The sequence below is a fragment of the Amaranthus tricolor genome, chromosome 3, assembly GCF_026212465.1.
Source record: "Amaranthus tricolor cultivar Red isolate AtriRed21 chromosome 3, ASM2621246v1, whole genome shotgun sequence".
Taxonomy (NCBI): Eukaryota; Viridiplantae; Streptophyta; class Magnoliopsida; order Caryophyllales; family Amaranthaceae; genus Amaranthus; species Amaranthus tricolor.
In genome coordinates this window covers 2,413,139-2,434,783 of record NC_080049.1, presented here as the reverse complement: position 1 = coordinate 2,434,783, position 21,645 = coordinate 2,413,139, and the positions used below count along the sequence as shown (strand labels likewise).

Here is a 21,645-nt window from a genome sequence, read left to right as displayed (position 1 = left end):
CACAAAACACACATATTGTTGAGAGGGCTATTGCATTGTTAGAAGCTTGAGAGTGTTCTTACTTTGCTTTAGTATTTTTGGTCTTGAGAGATTGTTCTCAAGATAAGGGAGGTTTATTATACTTGTAATTGTTTAATTCATTATAATAAACTATATTTGAGGGGGAGGTATTCAAGATACCTCATAAACACTTGTATTCATCTTTTACATTATTTTTTTCATTTGTTTTTCATTGTTGAACCTCTTTGAGGCTTTCGTTTTCAAGACTTATTGGCTTAGTGCTGTTTTTGGTTTGTTTCCTCAAATTTCCATGTATTTCGTCAGTATAAAATTCTTACAATATCAATATTATGACATATAAAATAATAAATTTTAAAAATAAATAAATAATTAAATCTTTAACTTCTTGTTAAGGAACCAACTCTACCAAAAGTTCAACGTGATGGTTGAGGTCTCAGTATATGTTATATACTCTAACACACCCCATATATGAAATTCCTTTGGGCTAAAAGGGTAGATGCAACACAGGACCTCTTCATATTTAGCACTAAACATTCCACTTTAAACTAGGAATGGTTAAGATTCAAACTCGTGACCTCATCTCACGCTGGCTCCTTGACATGTAGGACTGTAGCTTGAGCACATAATAATAATCGATGTTTTTATTTATCATACAACATGTACAAAATTAACACATTCCGCCAACTTATTTGACAATTGTTAAATGCAGATGTGGAACTTTTTGATGTGGAACAATATTTAGTTCCTTTAGCTTCTGTCCATGAGAGCTATAAAAATATAATTCAAAGAGAAGAAGAGTGTTAATTCTCGACGTGGAGAGAGAATGATAAATTCATTGTGAGAAGTGACGGGAGAGAGAAGAAGAGTTTTGGAGAAAACTTTTTGAGTAAGGGTCCTACTGGAGGGAAAACGAAGGAGAAATATTATCAAGAGAAAGGTAAGTCTCAGGGGAGAAATGACTATAGTAACAAAGAGTTTTACTATTATAAAAAAAAAGGGGAATATTAAAATCATGTGTAATTACCTCAAGAGAAAGAGAAATATATTAAGAATAATGGAAAAAGGGATGTTGAGATTAAGAGGGAGGTTGCTGTAGGTTTTTGTGACGAGTACTTTGTAGATGGAGTAATGGATTATGGTAAGGAATGATTAATGGCCTCTGATTGCTCATTACACATTTGATGTAAAAACGAAAAATTTATAAAAACTTTCTATGTGTGATAGAGACCTTATCGTACTTCACCAAATAATGAGAGGGAAAAGTGAAAGGTATTGGTGAGATTGATGTTGTGACAAATGATAGTGTCAAGAGGAGACTTGATGAGGTTAGATATATGCCTAAATTTTAAGAGGAATCTTATTTTATTGGGTAGATTGAAAGCAAAGAGATTATCTTTATGTAATAGCCTTATTTTTAAGTCCCTTTTGATCTTAGCTTAAACAAATTTGAGTATAGTGCTTGTAATCAATCTATTTATTTATCCTTAAGTGTCAAATATAATGAGAGTTTAATTTTTTCTAAAAGACTTTTAAGTTAGAATAAACTAAGTCTTGTTTTGCTAAATGTTATTATTATAATAAAGTAAAGATTTCCAATGTACTTAGTTTTATTAAAGTTTATTTGATTTACTAAAATAACATAAATTTCCTTCTAAACTTGGTTGATTTGATAAACATATTACTTTGGTTTCTTATTATAAAACTTTATAGTATTTGCAAATAATTTCATAAATTATGTTAACAAAAGCTTATTTTAAGTGATTTAATAAAAGTAGTTATATTTGAATATAAAGAAAATATATTTATCTAATTAGAATATATTATGAAAAAAAAGTTTTTATAATGATATTAAAGTCTTTTTTGTATTTAAGAATAAGTTTTGGTTATGGTTTTGTATTAGTTTTAAAGAAAATATATCATTTCCTAAAAACAAGGATTTCAGAATTTTGTTTGAACCTATTAGGTGACTTCTAAAATTATTTTAAGTAAATAAGTATATTTTGACCCCATCTTTTACCATATCATCCACATGCATGTTATGGAAGATATCAAACCATTAGAACTGAAAATGAGAAACGAGAACCGAAGAACTTAAAATCAAGTTTTGAAATGTATTTGCATATCTTGTGAATATATTATAATTGTCATAGTATTACATTGTTGTGGAGTTTGTAATTGGCGTTAAGCGCTGATTCCGATTCAAACAGCTGTCATCCGTATCATGGATGACAATATTTTGCAGGAAGGTTTAGCTTCAAGTTTCGATTCAGGTCGCAATATTTATTTTCTTTATCAAGGATTGAGTTGCAATTTATTTTACTTATTGGTGACTTTGATAATCATGGTGTTTTTATGCTTTTATTATGCTTTGAGAAAAGAAAATTGTGTTATTCTCTCAATTGTAATATTTTAAATTTATGGTTTTAAACGATTTTAATTTTGATAGATTTTAGCAGTTTGAAATTTAAGAATTTCGCATTATTTATTATAAACATAATTATTAGTGTGAATTATATACCGGGACCGCTGCGCCTGCTACACTTTAAATGCCAATGATGGGTGTATAAAAGTCATTAAGGCGAGTGTGGTGCTCATGAGAGAAAGATAGAGTGAGGGCAACTTGTATATGCTATAAGTTAGTGGTGGTTGCCTAAGCCACAAGTTTGATGATAATGTTTATTAGTTAGCCAAAACGGTGATATTCGTTGATGATGGGAGATTTGATCTTGGGGGAAAGAGTCGTTACACAAAGAACTATATACCAAATCACCTAGTAGAGAACATTATTTTTGATCACCTTATTGTTTACACAATGGAATACGCATTAAAGGGTAGTAATGAGTGTGAATTAGGGTATGAACAATTGAGGTTTAGGTCATTGGATGAAGCAAGAAAAAGGAGTCCATCTAAGGGGCCTATATTGGCTTTAGAAGTTAATAGAGGCTAATACAATAGGGATAAATAGGATTTGAGACCTCTATTGTGTCTTCTTGTATTAGCATGTGTGGTTTCAATTAAAGTGGAAACATTGACCTTTAAAGTGTGTTTTCAAACCTTGTGAGAGTTATTTCAATGTTGTATTGTTAAATGCTTTATGAAATATAATCTATTTTGAGAGAGAGAGAGGTGTCTAAGATCATTATACTCTTGCTTGGGTTTGTTTTTCATTGCTCTATTGATTATGCTATAATTTTTCTCTTGTATTTTCTTCTTTCTCTAACTTTTGTAATGTCATAAACACTTCATTTCATAAGAGATGACAAATAAATCTTATCATCACACATTTCATGGGCAACACTTTGACAAAATATTTTATACTTTATGATTCAAGTCACGAAAATAAATTTGTCAATAATCAATACATAAAATATGATAAGAGAAGTATATCTTACAATTTAAACACTAAATTTAGAAATATATTATTAAAACCTTTATTTAATATATAATTTGAATTTGATCATTTAAAGGAGTTGAGTCTTTAACATGGAATGAGGTACTTCAGATTCTTATGTTTTATGAAGGAGTTTACTTACAAAAATACAACAAAATTAATAGCAAAATCTATGGTCGGTGGTAAGTGTCATTACAATCCACATAAGTTCTAAAATCCCTTAACTTTGTAGCATACGAGATTATATATAAGGGTTGTCTCAGTTGCATTTGAAACAGTTATTGCATCCTCTGCTTGAACAAAATTTTCCCTGAAATTACGAATCAACTAAATCAGCTTATTCATTAGTAACTACTACAATTCTAATTCATACAACAATTTAGAATAAATTTACCAAAGGAAATACATATCATATTAGCAGGGTACGAATCAAGAATATTTAAATTTTTAAACCCTCCAAAGATATAGGAGTAAAACAACATTTACAATAAAACCAAATGTAAAAACCCTACATATCTTTACACCTAAAACAACTCTGGACATCTAAGTAAAAAATTTTGTGGTAATTGATATAGTATATATTACATATCTTTAGCATCCTACCATCATCTTAAGTTGAAAGTTGAGGCTCCAATATGCTATATACATCATGGTTTTCATAGAGAGCCATTTGAGGTAAGAAGTATGAATGCAACCGAAGTCACCCTCATACTTGACGTTAATAACTCCACTTGAAAGGAGGGGTAGATGTGCTTCAAGTCTATTACATAGGCTCTGATGCCATATTAAGTGTATATAACATATGTTAGGGCACAACCATCAACTTAAATTTTTAGTTAAGCTAGAACTTCAACGTGGTATCAGAAGTTAGCATGACAAAAGATCATGAGTTTAAATCTCATTTACCCCTCATTTCATGTTGAATATTTGAATTCAGGTAAGAGAGTGCATGTGTTGTATCCACATATTTAACCAAGAGGGCTCTCGTGAGAAATAGTGTGTTATATAACATGTTTTAGTGCTTCCACCATCAAAACATAAGCTTTGATTTAGTTGATATCTTAACATTAAATACTCTTATATATACAATATTCCATTATTGCAGATAAAATTAATCATCTCCCATTTAGGTTTCCACTTACCCATGATTTTAAATACATTTATACACCAAATGTTTATAATTAACACATGATCATAACAAACATCATATACATCTTCATATAATTAAGACATGATATATAGTGTTTGGCCAATGTCTCCTATATAAATACCATGGTCGAGAATCAGTAATCCCTGTAGCAAAAGCTCGTTTCACAAGATAATGGACTAAGCTCTATATTGAATAATTTTATAGTGGTTGTATTTGTTAGAATTAATATGCAGAAGTTGTAGTGGATTATTGATTTTGGTTAATAAATATTAAAGATGCTAGTATGAAAAATAAAGAGGAGAGTTGATGGCTTTTGTGAAAAAAGGTTTTTTGTATTATGTGGCTTAGTTACAAATGAGAGCATGCAACACACACACACACACACACACACACACACACACACACATATATATATATATATATATATATATATATATATATATATATGGTGCTTCTATGTTGGTGCTTTCACCATCATTATGTTTCTAGTCTTTTCTACAACTTGTAGATAGTTCTAGGCTATTAGCTTTAGGATGTTAGTCTAGATATTTCTAGGATATCATAGATTTTTGTGTACTTTTTTCTAGATACATTACTCCCTAGATTTTTCTAGATTATATTATTTAACACTCCCCCTTAATCTGAAAAATCTTGGACTCCTAGCTGTCTTCTGAATTTGATGAACTTTTCCGTTGGAAGTGCCTTGGTAAATATGTCTGCGAGTTGCTCCCCTGTCTTGCAGAATTGTAGCTCGATCTCTTATTTCTCGACCAATTCTCGAATGAAGTGGTGTCGTATCTCAATATGCTTTGTGCGACTATGGAAGACTGGATTCTTTGTCATGGCTATTGCTGACATATTGTCACAATAGATGGTAGTTGCATCTTCTGTCTTTTGTTGTAGATCTTTTAGGATTCTTCTTAGCCATACTGCTTCACATGCCGCGCTTGTAGCTGATACTTATTCTGCTTCTGATGATGATAATGCTACCGTAGCTTGTTTCTTTGATGACCATGAGATAGACTTGGACCCTAGCTGGAACACGTATCCACTCGTACTTCTTCGATCGTCGATGCTTCCTGTCCAGTCACTATCCGTGTAGCCTATGAGCTTGTAGTCTACTTCGGACTCGTACATTATCCCATAGCTTTTTGTTCCTTTGATATACCTGAGTATCCTCTTGGCTGCTGCTAAGTGAGCTTTGCTTGGCTCACTCATAAACCTTGAGATGATGCTGACTGCATGAACGATGTCTGGTCTTATATTTGTAAGATATATGAGAGATCCGACTAAACTTCGGTAGATTGATGCATCCACCTTTTGTTTTCCATCATTCTTTAAGAGCTTCTCATTTGTAGCCATTGGTGTAGCCATTGGCTTACAATCGCTGATGTTGAATTTTGTGAGAGAAATATTTTACCTGGACTTTGCTTGACTTGCATGCCAAGGAAGTACTTCATAGCTCCGAGGTTTGTCATTTCATATTCTGACATCATTGTCTTTTTGAAGTCTTCTATCATCCTCGGATCGGTGCCTGTGTAGATTAGATCATCTACGTATAGGCATAAGATGAGAAACTTTGGCCCTTGGGTCTTGATATAGAGTGATGACTCATTTGGGCTTTTTGCAAAGCCATTTTGGAGAAGATATCCATCGATTTTGCTGTTCCAGGCCCGAGGGGCTTGCTTGAGCCCATAGAGGGCTTTTCGAAGGCGATACACCTTATCTTCTTTTCCTTTGATTATATATCCTTGAGGTTGTTCGACATATACCTCTTCTTCTAGCTCCCCATTGAGAAATGCTGATTTGACATCTAATTGATAAACTTGCAATTTAAATTGAGCTGCTTGAGCTAGGACCGACCTGATTGTCTCCATACAGACAACCGGAGCATATGTCTCGTTGAAGTTAATTCCTGGTTGCTGTGAGTATCCTTTTGCAACTAGACGAGCTTTGTACTTTTGAATGGAGCCATCTTCATTGTGCTTGATCTTGTAGACCCATCTGAGACCGATCACGTCCTTGTCTTGAGGTTTGTCAACAAGCTCCCATGTGTCGTTCTTTTCTATCATCTTGATCTCCTCGTTCATGGCTTCGATACATCTTTCTTCTTGAGCTGCTTCTTGAAAGTTTTGTGGTTCTTCTGCAAAGAGTACGCCATGATGGTGTGATTGCATTGATAATCTTCCAAGTAGCTTGGTGGACATCGATCTCGTTGTGATCTTCAAACTTGTTGAGCTAGGCTTGAGTGACTTGACTCCAACCTTGAGCTTTGTGATGTAGATGGACTTCTTGGGCTCCTTGATGGTGTTCCTTGATTGGTTGATGATGATGGACTTGCAGATGATTGAGTTGGTGACTGATTTGGATCTTCTCCTTCATCTGGGCTTGGTGGTGGAATGACTTCTACTGGAACTTCAACATCGTTCTCGTTCCATTGCCATTGGGCCTTTTCGTCGAGTATGACATCTCTTGAGATGATCAACTTCTTAGATTCGGGCTGATAGAGACGATATCCTTTTGACTCGTCACTGTATCCAATGAAGATACATTTTTCTCCTTTTCCATCTAGCTTGTCCCGATTCTCCTTCGGAACGTGGGCATATGCAATGCATCCAAAAACTTTGACATGCTCGACCTTTGGTTCCTTTTTTGCCAAGCTTCGTAGGGTGTCATACTCTTCAATGCTTTCGTGGGAGATCTGTTGAGGATGTAAATAGTTGTGTGGACAGCTTCTGCCCAAAAATATTTGGGCAAATTTTTTCCTTGCATCATGCTGCGAGCCATTTCAGCAATTGTACGATTTCTTCTTTCTGCAACGCCATTTTGTTGTGGTGTGCATCTGACTGTGAGCTCCTTTTTGATGCCATGCTCTTTACAAAATTTGTTGAATTCATTACTTGTGAATTCTCACCCACGATCGGTTTGTAGAACCTTTATTGAATGTCCACTTTGTTTTTCTGTGAGGGCTTTGAATTGCATGAAATGGGATAATGCTTCTGATTTTTTCTCCAAGAAATATACCCACATCATGCATGAAAAGTCATCAACGAACAAGAGAAAATATCTTTTTCCGCCAAGAGACGGATTATTGGTAGGGCCCCATACATCTGCATGGACAACTTGTAATGGAGCTCTGGCCCTCCAAGACGAGGTTGGAAATGGCGATCAATGCATTTTGCCATATATACAACCCTCACAAATTTTCTTTTCATTTGTGATTGGTGGTAGCCCAATCACCATTTCTCTATTTTTCAACAGTTTTAGACTTTCGAAATTTAAATGTCCGAATCTTAAATGCCATAAGGTGGATTCATCCATTATTGAACTTAGGGCAATATTAGACTCCGATTGCATTTTAAGTGGGAATATTTTATTAGGAGCCATTTTAGTAGTGGTACTTAATTGCCCCTTTTTCTTGTCATATATGTGGCATTGATTATTATCAAATTTTACCATGTAGGCCTTTTGGACTAATTGTCCCACACTTAACAAATTTTGTGCTAGCCTAGGGACATAAAATATATCGGGGATGAATTTAGAGGAGCCATTTTTTGTTTTAACAACAATTGTTCCTTTTCCGGCAACTACTTGGTTACTCCCATCACCAAGTGTTATTTGTGATTTTATATTTTCATCAAGATTAGCAAATGAACTTTTATTTTCGGTCATGTGGTTGGAGCAACCACTATCGATGTACCATGTGTTAGTTTGCTCTTCTTGAGCATTCAGACATGTGTAAAATAATTGATCATTATTTTCTGTGAAATTAGCCTCTTCCTTTTGCCGGAAATAACAATCTTTTTCAAAATGAGAGTGTCGTGTACATCTTTTGCATTTGTACCGACAATCTCTCGTGTTATGATTTTTTTTTCTTGCATAATATGCAATAAGAGTTGTTATCTCGACTCCCTTGATTTTTATGATTTTCTCTCCCCGTACCACGGTTGTTAAAATTGCCCTTTTTTGGTTGAAAATTTTACCGTGGCCATTTATATTTTCTCCATTATTAGAAAATTTTAATTTAGCCTGAAAAGCTTGTTCAATTGGTTGCTCTTCAAATTTACGCATTCTTTCTTCATGCACTAATAAAGACCCCATTAATTCAGTCATGGTGAGTGAACTTAAATCTTTATTAGATTCTTCTATAGCAGCCACAATATGATCAAATATTTTGGTTAAAGTTCTTAATATTTTCCGAATTATTTTAACATCTTCAATGGTGTCTCCATTGAATCGAATTTGGTTAACAATATTTGAGACTCGGTCGGTATATGATTGAATTGACTCATTATTGGTCATTTGCATACTATCAAATTGACCCCATAAAGATTGTAGTTTGAAGAGTATTACCTTTTTCGAGCCTCGATATTTTGTCTCCAAAGTGCTCCATGCCTCTTTTGCCGTTGTGGCGGTCATGATTGTTGGTAGAATCGTCTCATCTACTCCACGATATATTATAGAGAGGGCATAATGATCCCTTCTTTTGTTTTGCTTGTATTGACACTTTTTAGTATCATCCCAAGAAGCCTCTTCATTGGCATCTTTGGGTTGTTCATAACCATCTTGAATGATTTCTCATATATCTTGGGTAATGAAAATTGATTTCATTTGCATACTCCATTGATCAAATTTCTCCCCTTTAAATATAGGTACCCAATTAACTTGGGGATTAAATATGTTTGTGTTTGTGTTTGAATTTGGGTTAGGGGAGGCCATTTATATATATGTGGAGTTGGTATTGATATGAAATTTGGATGATATATGATTGAAAAAAATAAGGCTTTGGATTAGTGGCTCTTGATACCAAATGTTAGAATTAATATGCGGAAGTTGTAGTGGATTATTGATTTTGGTTAATAAATATTGAAGATGCTAGTATGAAAAATAAAGTGGAGAGTTGATAGCTTTTGTGAAAAAAAGGTTTTTTGTATTATGTGGCTTAGTTACAAATAAGAGCATGTAACATATATATATATATATATGTAACATATATATATATATATATATATATATATATATATATATATATATATATATATATATATATATATATATATATATATATATATATATATATATTGCTTCTATGTTGGTGCTTTCACCATCATTATGTTTCTAGTCTTTTCTACAACTTGTAGATAGTTCTAGCCTATTAGCTTTAGAGTGTTAGTCTAGAGATTTCTAGGATATCATAGATTTTTGTTTACTTATTTCTAGATATATTACTCCCTAAATTTTTTTAGATTATATTATTTAACAGTATTTAAAGTCGGCCTCGACTAATAGATTTATCAAATATATTTTAATAAAACTAAATATTAAGTTTGTGAATATTTATATTCACTTTTTCTTCAAACACTGCACTTTCTCTTTAATGCTAAATCATACAAAGTAAAGAATTTATATAAAGTAAAGAATATATATAGAAAGTTACCATTTCAAGTAGACGAAGTTGATCTTGATCAGAGTCTTTGTTTGTAGAAGTAACAAAGTTGTCAAGGAATTTGCACAAAAGAGTCTTATTTGCTGAAATTCCAATGAGAGAGCACATGACTAAAACAAATATGGCAGCCCAAAATGACTTGGGGGAAATAACTGTGTAAACTCCAGTCATGAACGCCAGTAAAGTGCAGTAAAGCGCTACAACCAATAATGTCATGCTTCGATCAATTAAGAACAAAGACTTATTTGAATCGTAAACCATAGACCATATCAGGCATATCAATACCAACATGGAACAACACATTGCCATTGTATCAGATATCAGAAATATTAAGAAAGCTGGTTTCTTAGCTAATACTGCTTCTCCATTGTCTGAATTTAATCCACCTGGGAGAGTAAATCCAGCTGTGAATGTTATGGTTGCGAGTAGTGCTGCAACTACTGATAGTGTATTTCTCACTTCTAACAAATTCGTCTTATGTTGAAAGTATGATGTTTTTATCCTTGGATCCAATCCAACACTTTTACACATAGCTTCCTAAAATAATGAAAAAAAAAACGATTAGAGAATTATGCATCATCATCATATTCATACCCAGTGTATCCCTCTTGAGAAAACTATGGTCAGGGTCTAAGAAGGGAAAGACGGCGACAACTCATGTACATAAAGGAGAGCGCGGCCAAAAAAGTCCCCAACTCGAGAAAGATTAAGAGAAGTTTCTACAACGGGAAAGATAAATAAAATGCATATAGATATATAAATAAGTAAAAACAATTAAAAAATAAAAATGAAAACCATAATACTAATAATAATAATAATAGAAACAGAATTCAAATATATTTATGCCATTAATAACAATAATGTTAGACTCTTAATCTGTTAAGATTGAGGATACACTTATACGATCAATAGATTCAAATATATTTACAAGGAGAATTCGATATTAAAATTACTATTTTAAAATAATTTATTAGAACCTCAATCATTTAAAAATTTATAAAAATCAAATAATGGTTAGATTTTACAATAGAAAAATCAAAATTAAGATTAATACTTGATTGTGGTGAATAGAAAGAATTTCCATAGATTTTGATGTAGTTGTATGTTGGTAAATTAATGAAAGTAAGTATGATAGAGTGATAAACCTAAAAGTGCTATATTGTATTTTTTTTATATTAATGAAAAACTATATAGGAATTTTAAATAGAGATTCGATCAAATAGCTAAATTTTCTAATATAAAGCCACTAACTTAGTGCTGAACGTGGGAATTGAGTTAAATAACCCGACTACTAACACACTACTACTAATAACTTACTAAATAAAACTAACTCTAAATAATGAGTCAACATGATCTCACTAACTCTCATATTTCTAACAACTAAATTACCCACTAAGAAACAACTTGCAAACTAACGGTTAAGACTAAAATTTAACACATTAATAAAAATGTCAAATTGATACTAATTAATTGTTAATTTTAAAGCACTAATTTTAACATTAAACAACAACAACAATGTTTATGTCAGAGCCTTAATTTCAAAATATTGGATTCGCCTGCATGAAACAATGTATCAATTTCAATATATCGTGTTTCAATATTTAATTTTAAGAAAAAAAAGGAAAAATTACCTAGAATAATCCAACTTTTTCACGATTTTTCTACAATAATCCCACTTATTGATTAACGATGGATAATCCCAACTTTAGAGGTATTTGCTTAGAGTACACTTAGGTAAGCAGATGATCTGTTATAGTAGATAATTCACAAAAAAAGTAAACTGAAAATTAATGTAAAATTAGAGAAAAAATTAAAAATTTACATAAAAAATTCCGAATAATAATAAAATCATAAATTTTTTAAATATTTTTTTGACATTTTATTTGAATTTATTTCTTTTTTAAAAATAAAACTTGATATAGCAAGTCATTCGTTTACCGGGTTTACTCTAAGAAAATATCCCCAAAGTTGAGATTATTCATGGTTAATCAATAAGTGTGATATTATAAGAAAATCATTATGAAAATGTAGGATTATTCTAGATATTTTTTTAAAAAAAAAGGCATACCCATTCATTAGGTTGTTGTTGTTGAGTAGAATCACAAGCTTCCACCAGCAAATCTCTAGCAGTTTTATTTTCCTGATCCTTAATATCACACCTTATCTTATCCATCATCAGTAATGTTTCCGAAAGTAAAATGTCTCGTCTTTTTATTGCTTGATGCAAAGGTGTTGCCCTTCCAGAATCTTGAAAATTGATAAGATCAGACATGCCTGGAAGCTTAAGAAATTGTTCATATTCTGTTATGTTTCGAAGATTAATGTGATGCAAAGGGGAATCATTATATTTATGACAATGATCCTTAAACTTTCCTGGATAATTGTTTATGAACACACTTATAACTGAGATATGGCCATTGGTACATGCTTTTTTCCAAGCAGATGGTGCACTTTCAAATGCTTTTTCACCATCAATTTCTAGGAATTCTTTGATAAACCATGCTGCACCAACTTCTGATGCAACTTCTAAGGGTATTGTTCCATGGTTGTCTGCTTGGTTCATTAAAACTGATGCTTTTCTAACCAGCCATCTACCAAGCTTTTCCTCTAATTTCACAATCAAAACGGTATGAACAAGTTTAGAAGTCCGTGTAATGCATAAATAGAGTTTAGTATGGAGGTGCTCAACGGGGCAAGTCAACCCAACGGATTAAGGGTGGGGTCACATTTAACGGGTCATTAGCAGGTCGGGTCAATAATGGGTTGGGTCATAAACGGGTTGGATTTAAACGGGCTTTGACCCGCCGCAAGCCGTTTAAAACTAACAGGCCCATTTGAATTTTGACCCGACCCGTTAAACACCTCTGGTTTATTATGGACTTATATAGATAAATAAAGAAAAAAAAAATACTCTTTTGCTTGCAAATAGTATATAAATAATATTAAATTAATTACTTTGAATTACAATACAACTTATTTACTAGCTAAAAATTTTAATCTAATTTAGCCCTCATCAAAACCCTGGCCCCTAGGACCGCTGGTGACTACTCATAGAGATTGTAGACTGGCTCTACAAACCAACACAAGTCTTTCCAACGCACTTTAACCCCACTCGTACGTGCCTAAGAAAACTTCCCTAGATGTCATCCATCCTAAAATTGCTTCACACCAAGCACACTTAACTGTAGAGTTCTTAGCAAATGAGCCCTTGAAAAGAAGATGCACCTTGTTGATATGAGTAGTTTATCAATTCTCTTTAAAGCTCAATTTGAGGTATCACACCTAAAATTATATTCCCTTTGTTTTTATTTTTTCTTCTCATTCATTTATCTTTTGTGATCCAAAATGCAAACTTAAAAGTCAAATAATTTTAAATGTGCCTTTTAAAATTCAAAAAAGTTGATGTATAGAAAATATATATTGAGACGAATCTATCAACATAAATGTTTTTTATATAGCTCAATGAGAAATCACAGTCCAAGTTTGACACTAAAATTCGTAAATTCTATTTGACGAGAATATATGAAAATGAAGGGAGTACTAAAATATATTGTTGATCAATGAAATTCTAGAATAAAATTAAATAAAATAAACTATTTAGTATAAATGAATTGAGTTTACAATTAGTCAATTCAAACTAATTATATTTGGTTTTAAATTTAACTTAATTAAAACAGTATTTAATAATTCAAATCAATATATTTTTGAAAATAATTTCTTACGTATCTATAAAAAAAGGAAAAGTTCAGAAAAATAATCGATCTTATTCCATACCTACTCAAAATAAACTTAATTGTTAATTATCTAAAATAATCCCAATTATTATAAGGGTATTCTTAAAATGTACCCAAATACAATTTTACTTTTTTAGTGAAGCATATAATAGTTGGTAAAAAATTGACCTGGGTATATTTGAGAAGACTCATTTTATAACTGGGATTATTTTGAGATAATCAATAATTGAGTTTATTTTGAAGAGGTGGGTAATAACATGGATTATTTTTGATAATTATTCCTATTAAAAATCTATTTTTTAATCAATTATTCTTGTTAAAAATTGATGTACTAATTAAATCTTTTAAATACCTACTTGAATTAGCTTTGAATTTAATGAGGTAAATAATTATACTCCTATTGAATCAATATATTTGACAAGACTCTAAAACATCGTCATTTGTTATTTTTCAATTCATTTATTAATATTTATGATTATAATAATATGATTTATGATTATGATTATAGGGAATTCTCCCGCCTTACCCCAAATTCAAAAAAATATGATGCTACAAACTAAACACAAATTAGTTAAGCTAAGCTCACCGGTGCACATAGGAGCAAGATGCAAGATTGTCCGTCCATCACATCGATCCGTAACATATTTTGTCCACTCTCCTTTCTGAGATAACCTGTTTAATATTTCTTGGGCTACTGGAAAACAATTATTCTTTATGGCATCAAAAACAGTTTTGTGCAAAGGCAAATAACAATCTAATAGTCCCATGATATTATCATCATGATGAAGTGACAAAAAGTACAATGCAAGTTTTTCATTTTTGTTTTTCAAAGCTAGATGCAAAGGTCCGTCACCATCTCCATTCGTTTGTAACCATGGTAAAGAATTTGATTGACGAAACCCCCAATTGGGTGTTTCGTCTTTGTAAGCTTCTATAAGGAGTTTTACATGTTGTTGGATCGATTCATTGGTGGTTTTTGCAGCAATATGAAGAGGTGTATTTCGAGCATTGGAATCACAAGTGGAAATGAGTTTGATGAACTCACATTTAACTTGATGATCAATTTCTTTGCTTTGCAGTACATGATTAATTGCCCATAATTTACCTTGTTTTACCCAACTGTGTAATACAGTGATTCTGTCGTTTGAAGTTCTTATGAGCAACTCTGGATGCCTCTTCAGCAGTCGTTTGAATAATCCTTCTACATTTAAACAAAGTTCAATTGTCAAATACAGTTGTGATAATATCAGCTAAATCTTTAGCTCTCTCTTTACAGTTTTCTGGGGGAGGGGGTTTTGTTTGTAATATTCTGTTTGACTGTTTTTGTTTGTAATTAATTGTTTCTAGATCTGGGATTGGAATGAGTATAAACCTAATTGTATCGGGGAAACATGTGATTGTTTTAGCCAAATGTATCACTAATGTTGGTATTTAATAACTTCTCCTTTAATAACTTGTTAAAGTGTCTATTATCACCTACATGTGAATTGTCCCACATCAAAGAAAGGAAGATTTTAAATCGCTTTATAAACTTAAGGAGCAAGGGTTTGTATTTGGTTTACTTCTTCTCCTCCTCGTTTGGGTTGCTAAGGTTTATTTTCTAAATTTTAATATGGTATCAGAGCCCCATTTATCGTTGGGCCTTTATGATTGGCATTTAATTCTACGAATGCCTTAAATACTACTACCATTTGGTTTTGATAATGAATCTCATTTGGGTATGTATGTGGGTTACGTTTTCTCCTCCTCATTTGGGTTTCTTAGACCCATTTTCTAAATTCAAATAGAATTATTCAACATCACTTATTGCAAGCATTACCCAAATCGAATGTGATGTATTTCGGTAAGCTTTGGAATAAGTTCAAGTTAGTTCATGGAGATACCTCCAAGAAAGTTTAATTGATGGAAGAAATGAGGGTCGTTAAGCACAATCACACATGAGGCTTATGGTTTTAGCAGAAGGCAAGAAACCTAATGAGCTCAAATAGGTGTTATTCAAAGGTTCAAAGCCCGTATTGTAATTTCCAAAGGCTATGCACAACATAAGGGGATTGGCTATGATGAGACGTTTTCGCCTATAGCACGCTTTGAAACTATAGGAACTCTCTTGTCTTTTGCTACAAACTTTAACTTGTCAATTTATCAGTCATATGTAAAATCGTTGATTTTAATGGAGTTAGAGGAGGAAGTGTATGTATCTCAACCTAATGCCTTTATTGTTGGTGGAAATGAACACAAAGTTTACAAGTTTAACAAAGCTCTATATAGTCTTAAACAAGCACCGCGAAAATGGTATTCGTCTAATACATTCTAATGTGATGTTTAGTGCATTCCATCGGCTATTTGTTTAAGACTATGATGTTCTCTCGAATCTTCTCAATCCAAATACAATATAAAAGAAATTAAAGGTTTCATTATACTCACCGTTGCATAATGGTGCATAATGCATAGCATTGAAGTTATTATTATCAATAAGTTGTTTTGTCCATCCATGCTTATCTATTATCTCCAAAATCAAGTCCACAACATCATAACAACCCTTCTTGATAGCCAAAATTAAAGCATTTTCGCTACATTTTTCAAGAGCATTGTGATCCATCAATAGGATATACAATGCCAAATCTTCATTCTTATTGTTAATGGCCAAGGACAAAGGTGTACATCCTTCCTTATCAGATGCCAACCATGGAGCATCATCATCACTTAAGCTCATCAGTTTGTACGTATATATTAATATTTGTGCAATTTCGACTACATTTTGTTTATCAGTACATGTGGCCAGTATATGTAGAGGGTTTGATTTATTAATAGTATTAGTTGCAGAGATTAAGTCTAAGATAACCTTCCTGACATCAGGGATAATGTCAATCTTCTCTAAAACTAGCATCTGTTTTCTTTCCAAAAGCAGCCTACAAATGTCTTCCCCATCTGCAATTCAAACATATTTTTCGTGAGAGGGATTTTGAGGGTTGGATGTACGCAATTTGATATTGATTTTTTTGTTTTCAAATTCTTTTCTCATTTACTTTTTTCACTGATCCTAATGCAAAATTTAAAATTGAATAATTTTTATTTCGATTTTTTAAAAATTCTATAAAAATTGATATTTAGAATGTTTATATTGAGACCAATCTAACAAGATTCTACATTAAACTAGTACTCCCTCTTAATCATCCTGATTGTCCCGTTTTTATTGAGTCAAATCATCTTAAATATCTCATTTTTTATTTTGGGTATGTTAACTTTACCGATTTATTCTTATTAAATTTAAACTTTTCACACATTTACACTTTCTAACTCCACTTTACCTCTATCAAAATTTAAAAATACCACATTCTTCTCTTTCACATGTGATTTCATTATTTGACCACCTAAAAAAATAGTGAAAAATCAAATGGGATACTTTATGTGAATAAGAGCTAGGGAGTATATAATATGAGTCTATTGTTTTTTTTTTTCAAATAAAAATTATATATTTTTAAAGCGAAAATGATATTTAAAAAATATTTTATTGATACAAAATAAAAAAATATTTGAAGTTATCGTTAATAATCTCAAACTTAATATCAATTTAAAAAATTATTTAATTTAATTTATTACTAAATAAAACCACTCTAAAGTTGTCCAACATATATTCATTACTCTTGAATATGATGTTTAAAATTATTGACACTTATAAATGTTTCTTACTTATGTCAAAATTTAAATTTTCTTAGTTGTCATTTGCGATTTTAAAATTATTTATTTGTATATTTTAAAATATTAAATTTATCATTTTTGATTATTAAAATCAAGAATTACAAATATTTACAAGGGAACTTTTAAAATTTTTTTTTTGATTAGTTATTTAATATGGGAGTCTATATTAATGTGAGAGAGCAATGATAATATTTGAATGCCAATTCAACGTTAGTGTACTGATTTTTTTGGTGGCTTTTCTTTATTTTTATCCTGAGTCTAATGTCAAACCTCTTTATGAGATTTTAGAGGCTTAAGGATGAACTTACTAAATTATTTCATCATCATTATATTATTAAGTCACTTTCACCTTACTTATGTGGGGCCTTTCATCATCTTTTAATTATGCAAAAGTTTATTAATAATTTTTTAAATATTCATATCATTGATTGATATAAAAAAATATTATGAAATGCCATACTATTCAATCACACAAAACAATTTACTAGCAATTCTAGATGAAAAATAATTTACTTGTATCTATCAAAATTCAAAACTTGTTCTACTTCGTATATAAAATGAATTCCTAAATTTACGTTGTGGCTTTGGGCACACATTCCTCTCGTCCTATTCCTGATAAGGCCATGCCTAACGTACACGTACTTGAGGCTATGTATGTTCTATAAATACCCCCAAGACATTTAAAAATTTTTTATTTTGGAAATAAGAAAAATATATTATAAATCTAAAAGCAGTTTGAGTATATCATAAGTGAAATCACAACGTAAGCATTTTTACATCAATTGACTTCATTTAAACGTCTTATTTTTTCATCAATTAATAACAAATACTATGACTAGAGAAAACTGGCCCATAATGGGTTAACCTTATTGACTCTTGGTGTTGATTGCATTAATTTTGCATTTCTTACCTTCAATTTCTAATTTTCTAGTTTTATGTTTAAGCCCAATCAAGGGCACATTTAAGGGAAATTTAAGATTTGATTGCTTACTCTTAAATTTATATTCACAACAATCAAAAAGATTTATTAAATGTTTTTTATGTTTATATATATTTTTGATTTAAAAGTAAGCTATAAATGCTAAAGTAAAAGCCCATAAAAAAAGCTATAAAAAATACTTTTTGGCCAATTTTGACTAAAGGTTTTTTTACCTTAACTTGTTGGTAAAAAGAAAACAAAAAACCAAAATAGTTTATATATATATATATATATATATATATATATATATATATATATATATATATATATATATATATAATTGAAGACACTAGACACTAGACACTACTGTCACTAAACTCACTACCAGATATAATTGAACCAAAAGGTTCACCACCACCACCATGGCCAAGGCCACTGTCACCATCAGCAACAATACACATCTGTGAAGCATCAGTGCTACTCCTAAGTCCGAGTCAAAGCATACAAGTACTTGTTCAAAGACACACAAATTCATTTAGCATATAAAACTACAAAACTTCAATTAAATCAAAACAGGATAATTCATTTAACATATAGAACTACAAAACTTCAATTATCCCAAATCAATTGCAAAACAGGACTATTATAAACAGATCTGGAACCCAAAAACAGTAAAAACATGGTTGAACATACCTGAGCACCTTGTCACATAGTGCAAAGGAGTATATCCATCAGATCCACTACAACTAAACCTATTAGCGAATTTCAAAATCTCCATTGCAAACATACTAAATCCTTCAGCAACCGCTGCAAAAAGCAAACTATTATCCTCCTTATCAACCATATTACAAAGCAACTCCATATCCATTCTAAGTATTTCCAACCCACAATCTTCATGACCACTTGTTAGAGCGATATGGCAAGGGGTTTGTCCCAAATTATTCTTCTGTAACCATGGTTTCACATCACATTCTGAAGATGGAGATGATCGAAACACATTTAAAAACAACTTTACTATGTTTTGATTACCGATTGAAGCTGCTAAGTGTAAAGGATTTGATTTTTCTTCGTCGCGCTGTTGGAGAATAAGCTCTTTTTTGGTTTGAAATGGTAAAAGCTCGATTGCCTCACTTATGAAATGTTCTTTTTTTTCTAAAGTGGCTAAATGGAAGATGTTGCCATGAAGTCGAGCTTCGGAATCGCTGATTGGAAACAAAGTTAAGTAATACTTGTGTGGTTGATTGGAGGCAATACAGTTTCTTAGGAAGGCTACATCTCCTCTAATGGCTGCTTCCTTGAGTGGATTTTGTGTTTCCATGGTCATCATTGATAATTGGTCAAATTAACTATCAGCTATTAACATGTCTCTTTGTGAAACAGCTCCTATACAGTCATGCGAATTGCAGGTGATAATTTTATAAAGAACACGCTGAAGAATACATGTGAAACGATGCCATTTCTAGATGTAGATCGAAGTCTTCTTAAAAAATCGTAATAAAATAACTATATATTGATATTTGCCTATTAATTGTGACTAAAATAATTACTTAATTAAGCATCATGTTCTTAATCGTTATTTATGTTATTCATAATCTTTTCTTAAGGAAGTGTTGACTTTTGAATAAAAAAACGTTTATTAGTCGTACCAGTTTTAAAGTTATTACGCCTCATTGCTATATCCATTTGAATTGTCTTACTCCTTATGTTTTATTTCAAATATCTTTATAGCAATGATAATATATAATTAAAAATTATAAAATATTAAATATTAATGAATTTTATGTTGAGACAAATCAAAGAAGATTTCATTTGACTATGTTTAAAAACATAAATTACGAATAAAATATATATTAAGAGTGATTAATGATGAATAGTAATCCAAAAGTAAATGAAACACTGATAATTTCAACCCATATTTTAGTCTTCTCATCTAGTATCATTTTTTTTTGTTGTCTCTCTTATTTTGCATTATTTGTATTTCTAAAAGTATACTCATCATTTTCTTTTAATCTCCCCTATTTATTTTAACTATGTTTTAATTTTATCTACACAATTCAATATATGTTTTCCTATATTATCAAATATCCACAATTTTATTTAAATTATCCAATCTCCCCTTTGATGTTAAGAGTGACATTAAATATAATAAATGATAATTCCACGACTCAACAACTTAGTCTATCATTAATGGTATGCGTCAGTGTAAATATATGAATGTTTGTAATATCAAGGACATATCCACATATACCATGTGAAAGGATGAACTAGTTTTAATTTGTTCTCTAAATTTTCAACATTATATTTTGGTTGAAGGGCTGACCAGTTAGCTACTAGGCTCATTTCAAACATGGATTTAACACAAATTCCTGTATGAGTCAATATAACTATTTAATGTAATATTTGAGAATGATGATTTTATTTGAAAATTTGAAATTGGTTTAAATTTATTGTTTAGTAAATTAAAATTTTTTAAATTTGAGTTGGTGTCTTTGGAAGGTACAACTACTATCTCGAGTCCCTTGGAGTTCTCATCAGGAAGGTACAATAACCATTGGAGAGATATTTGTGTAAAAGCTATGAGGTACGAGTATGAAATAAAATGTACGAAAAAATTAGACATTTAATTAAAATTTTTTTTTTTTGCAAAAAATAATAATATAGAAATTCATTTAAAAAGGTATAAAGTATAGTCAATAAAATAAAATGGAAATTCCTAAGTTTATAAAATTGACACGGGTTTATTTTGCAGGAATTCCCAAACTAATTATAAGCTGAAGACTCGCGTGGAGAGCTTAATGTATGTTAGCATGTTTTAAATAAGCCGTATGGCCTCTCAAGTGTGATTTATTGTAATCTTAAACTTGAGTGATTGTATCTTGTATATGTTTGCCTTATCTATGAGGTAAACCATTATATATAAATAGATACTATTTTATATAATCGTGTTTTTATCCATTTTGTAATATATTATTTTTATCTTCATATTTCATTTGTTTTATCTTGAATTGGGTATGTAACAGTAAGACCAACATTTGATAAATGCATCAGACTTTAGAACAAAAAACACTACAACCGCACAATTATATTAGACATCAAAAATTTAGGGATGAGAATGATAAATAATAAGGGTTTTAATAGATTCAATCAATAATACATAAGTTTAGAATAATTTACCTACCATTTTGTGCATACAGTTCAAAACAGTCCGAGATTAGTCGGTATAGAGCTATGCCGACTAATCTCCGACTATTTTGGCTAGTCAGTATTAGTGCGTTTTCTTTGTAG

At 31.1% G+C, this 21,645-nt stretch overlaps 1 protein-coding gene and 1 long non-coding RNA gene across 3 annotated transcripts; one reads left to right on the top strand and one right to left on the bottom strand.

Annotated features, from left to right (window-relative positions):
• Positions 1-3,466: 3,466 nt before the first annotated feature.
• Positions 3,467-20,316, bottom strand: LOC130808089 (uncharacterized). 2 transcript variants are annotated; one of them, XM_057673535.1, is made up of 6 exons: positions 19,054-20,316; positions 16,167-16,670; positions 14,329-14,943; positions 12,077-12,615; positions 10,000-10,545; positions 3,467-3,722 (listed from the first exon to the last, which is right to left on the bottom strand). In XM_057673535.1, the coding sequence occupies exons 1-6, from the start codon at positions 19,685-19,687 to the stop codon at positions 3,672-3,674; spliced, it is 2,889 nt and encodes a 962-aa protein (XP_057529518.1). In that variant the 5' UTR covers positions 19,688-20,316; the 3' UTR covers positions 3,467-3,671. The 2 variants fall into 2 exon arrangements, with proteins under 2 accessions (XP_057529518.1, XP_057529519.1); XM_057673536.1 differs by lacking the exons at positions 3,467-3,722; positions 10,000-10,545 and adding an exon at positions 11,525-11,755 and having other exon boundaries at positions 19,054-20,314.
• Positions 20,317-20,398: 82 nt separating this feature from the next.
• LOC130808090 (uncharacterized) lies at positions 20,399-21,300 on the top strand. Its single transcript, XR_009040698.1, has 2 exons — positions 20,399-20,899; positions 21,110-21,300. It is a non-coding gene; the product is annotated as an uncharacterized LOC130808090 (long non-coding RNA).
• The last annotated feature ends 345 nt before the right edge of the window (positions 21,301-21,645 follow it).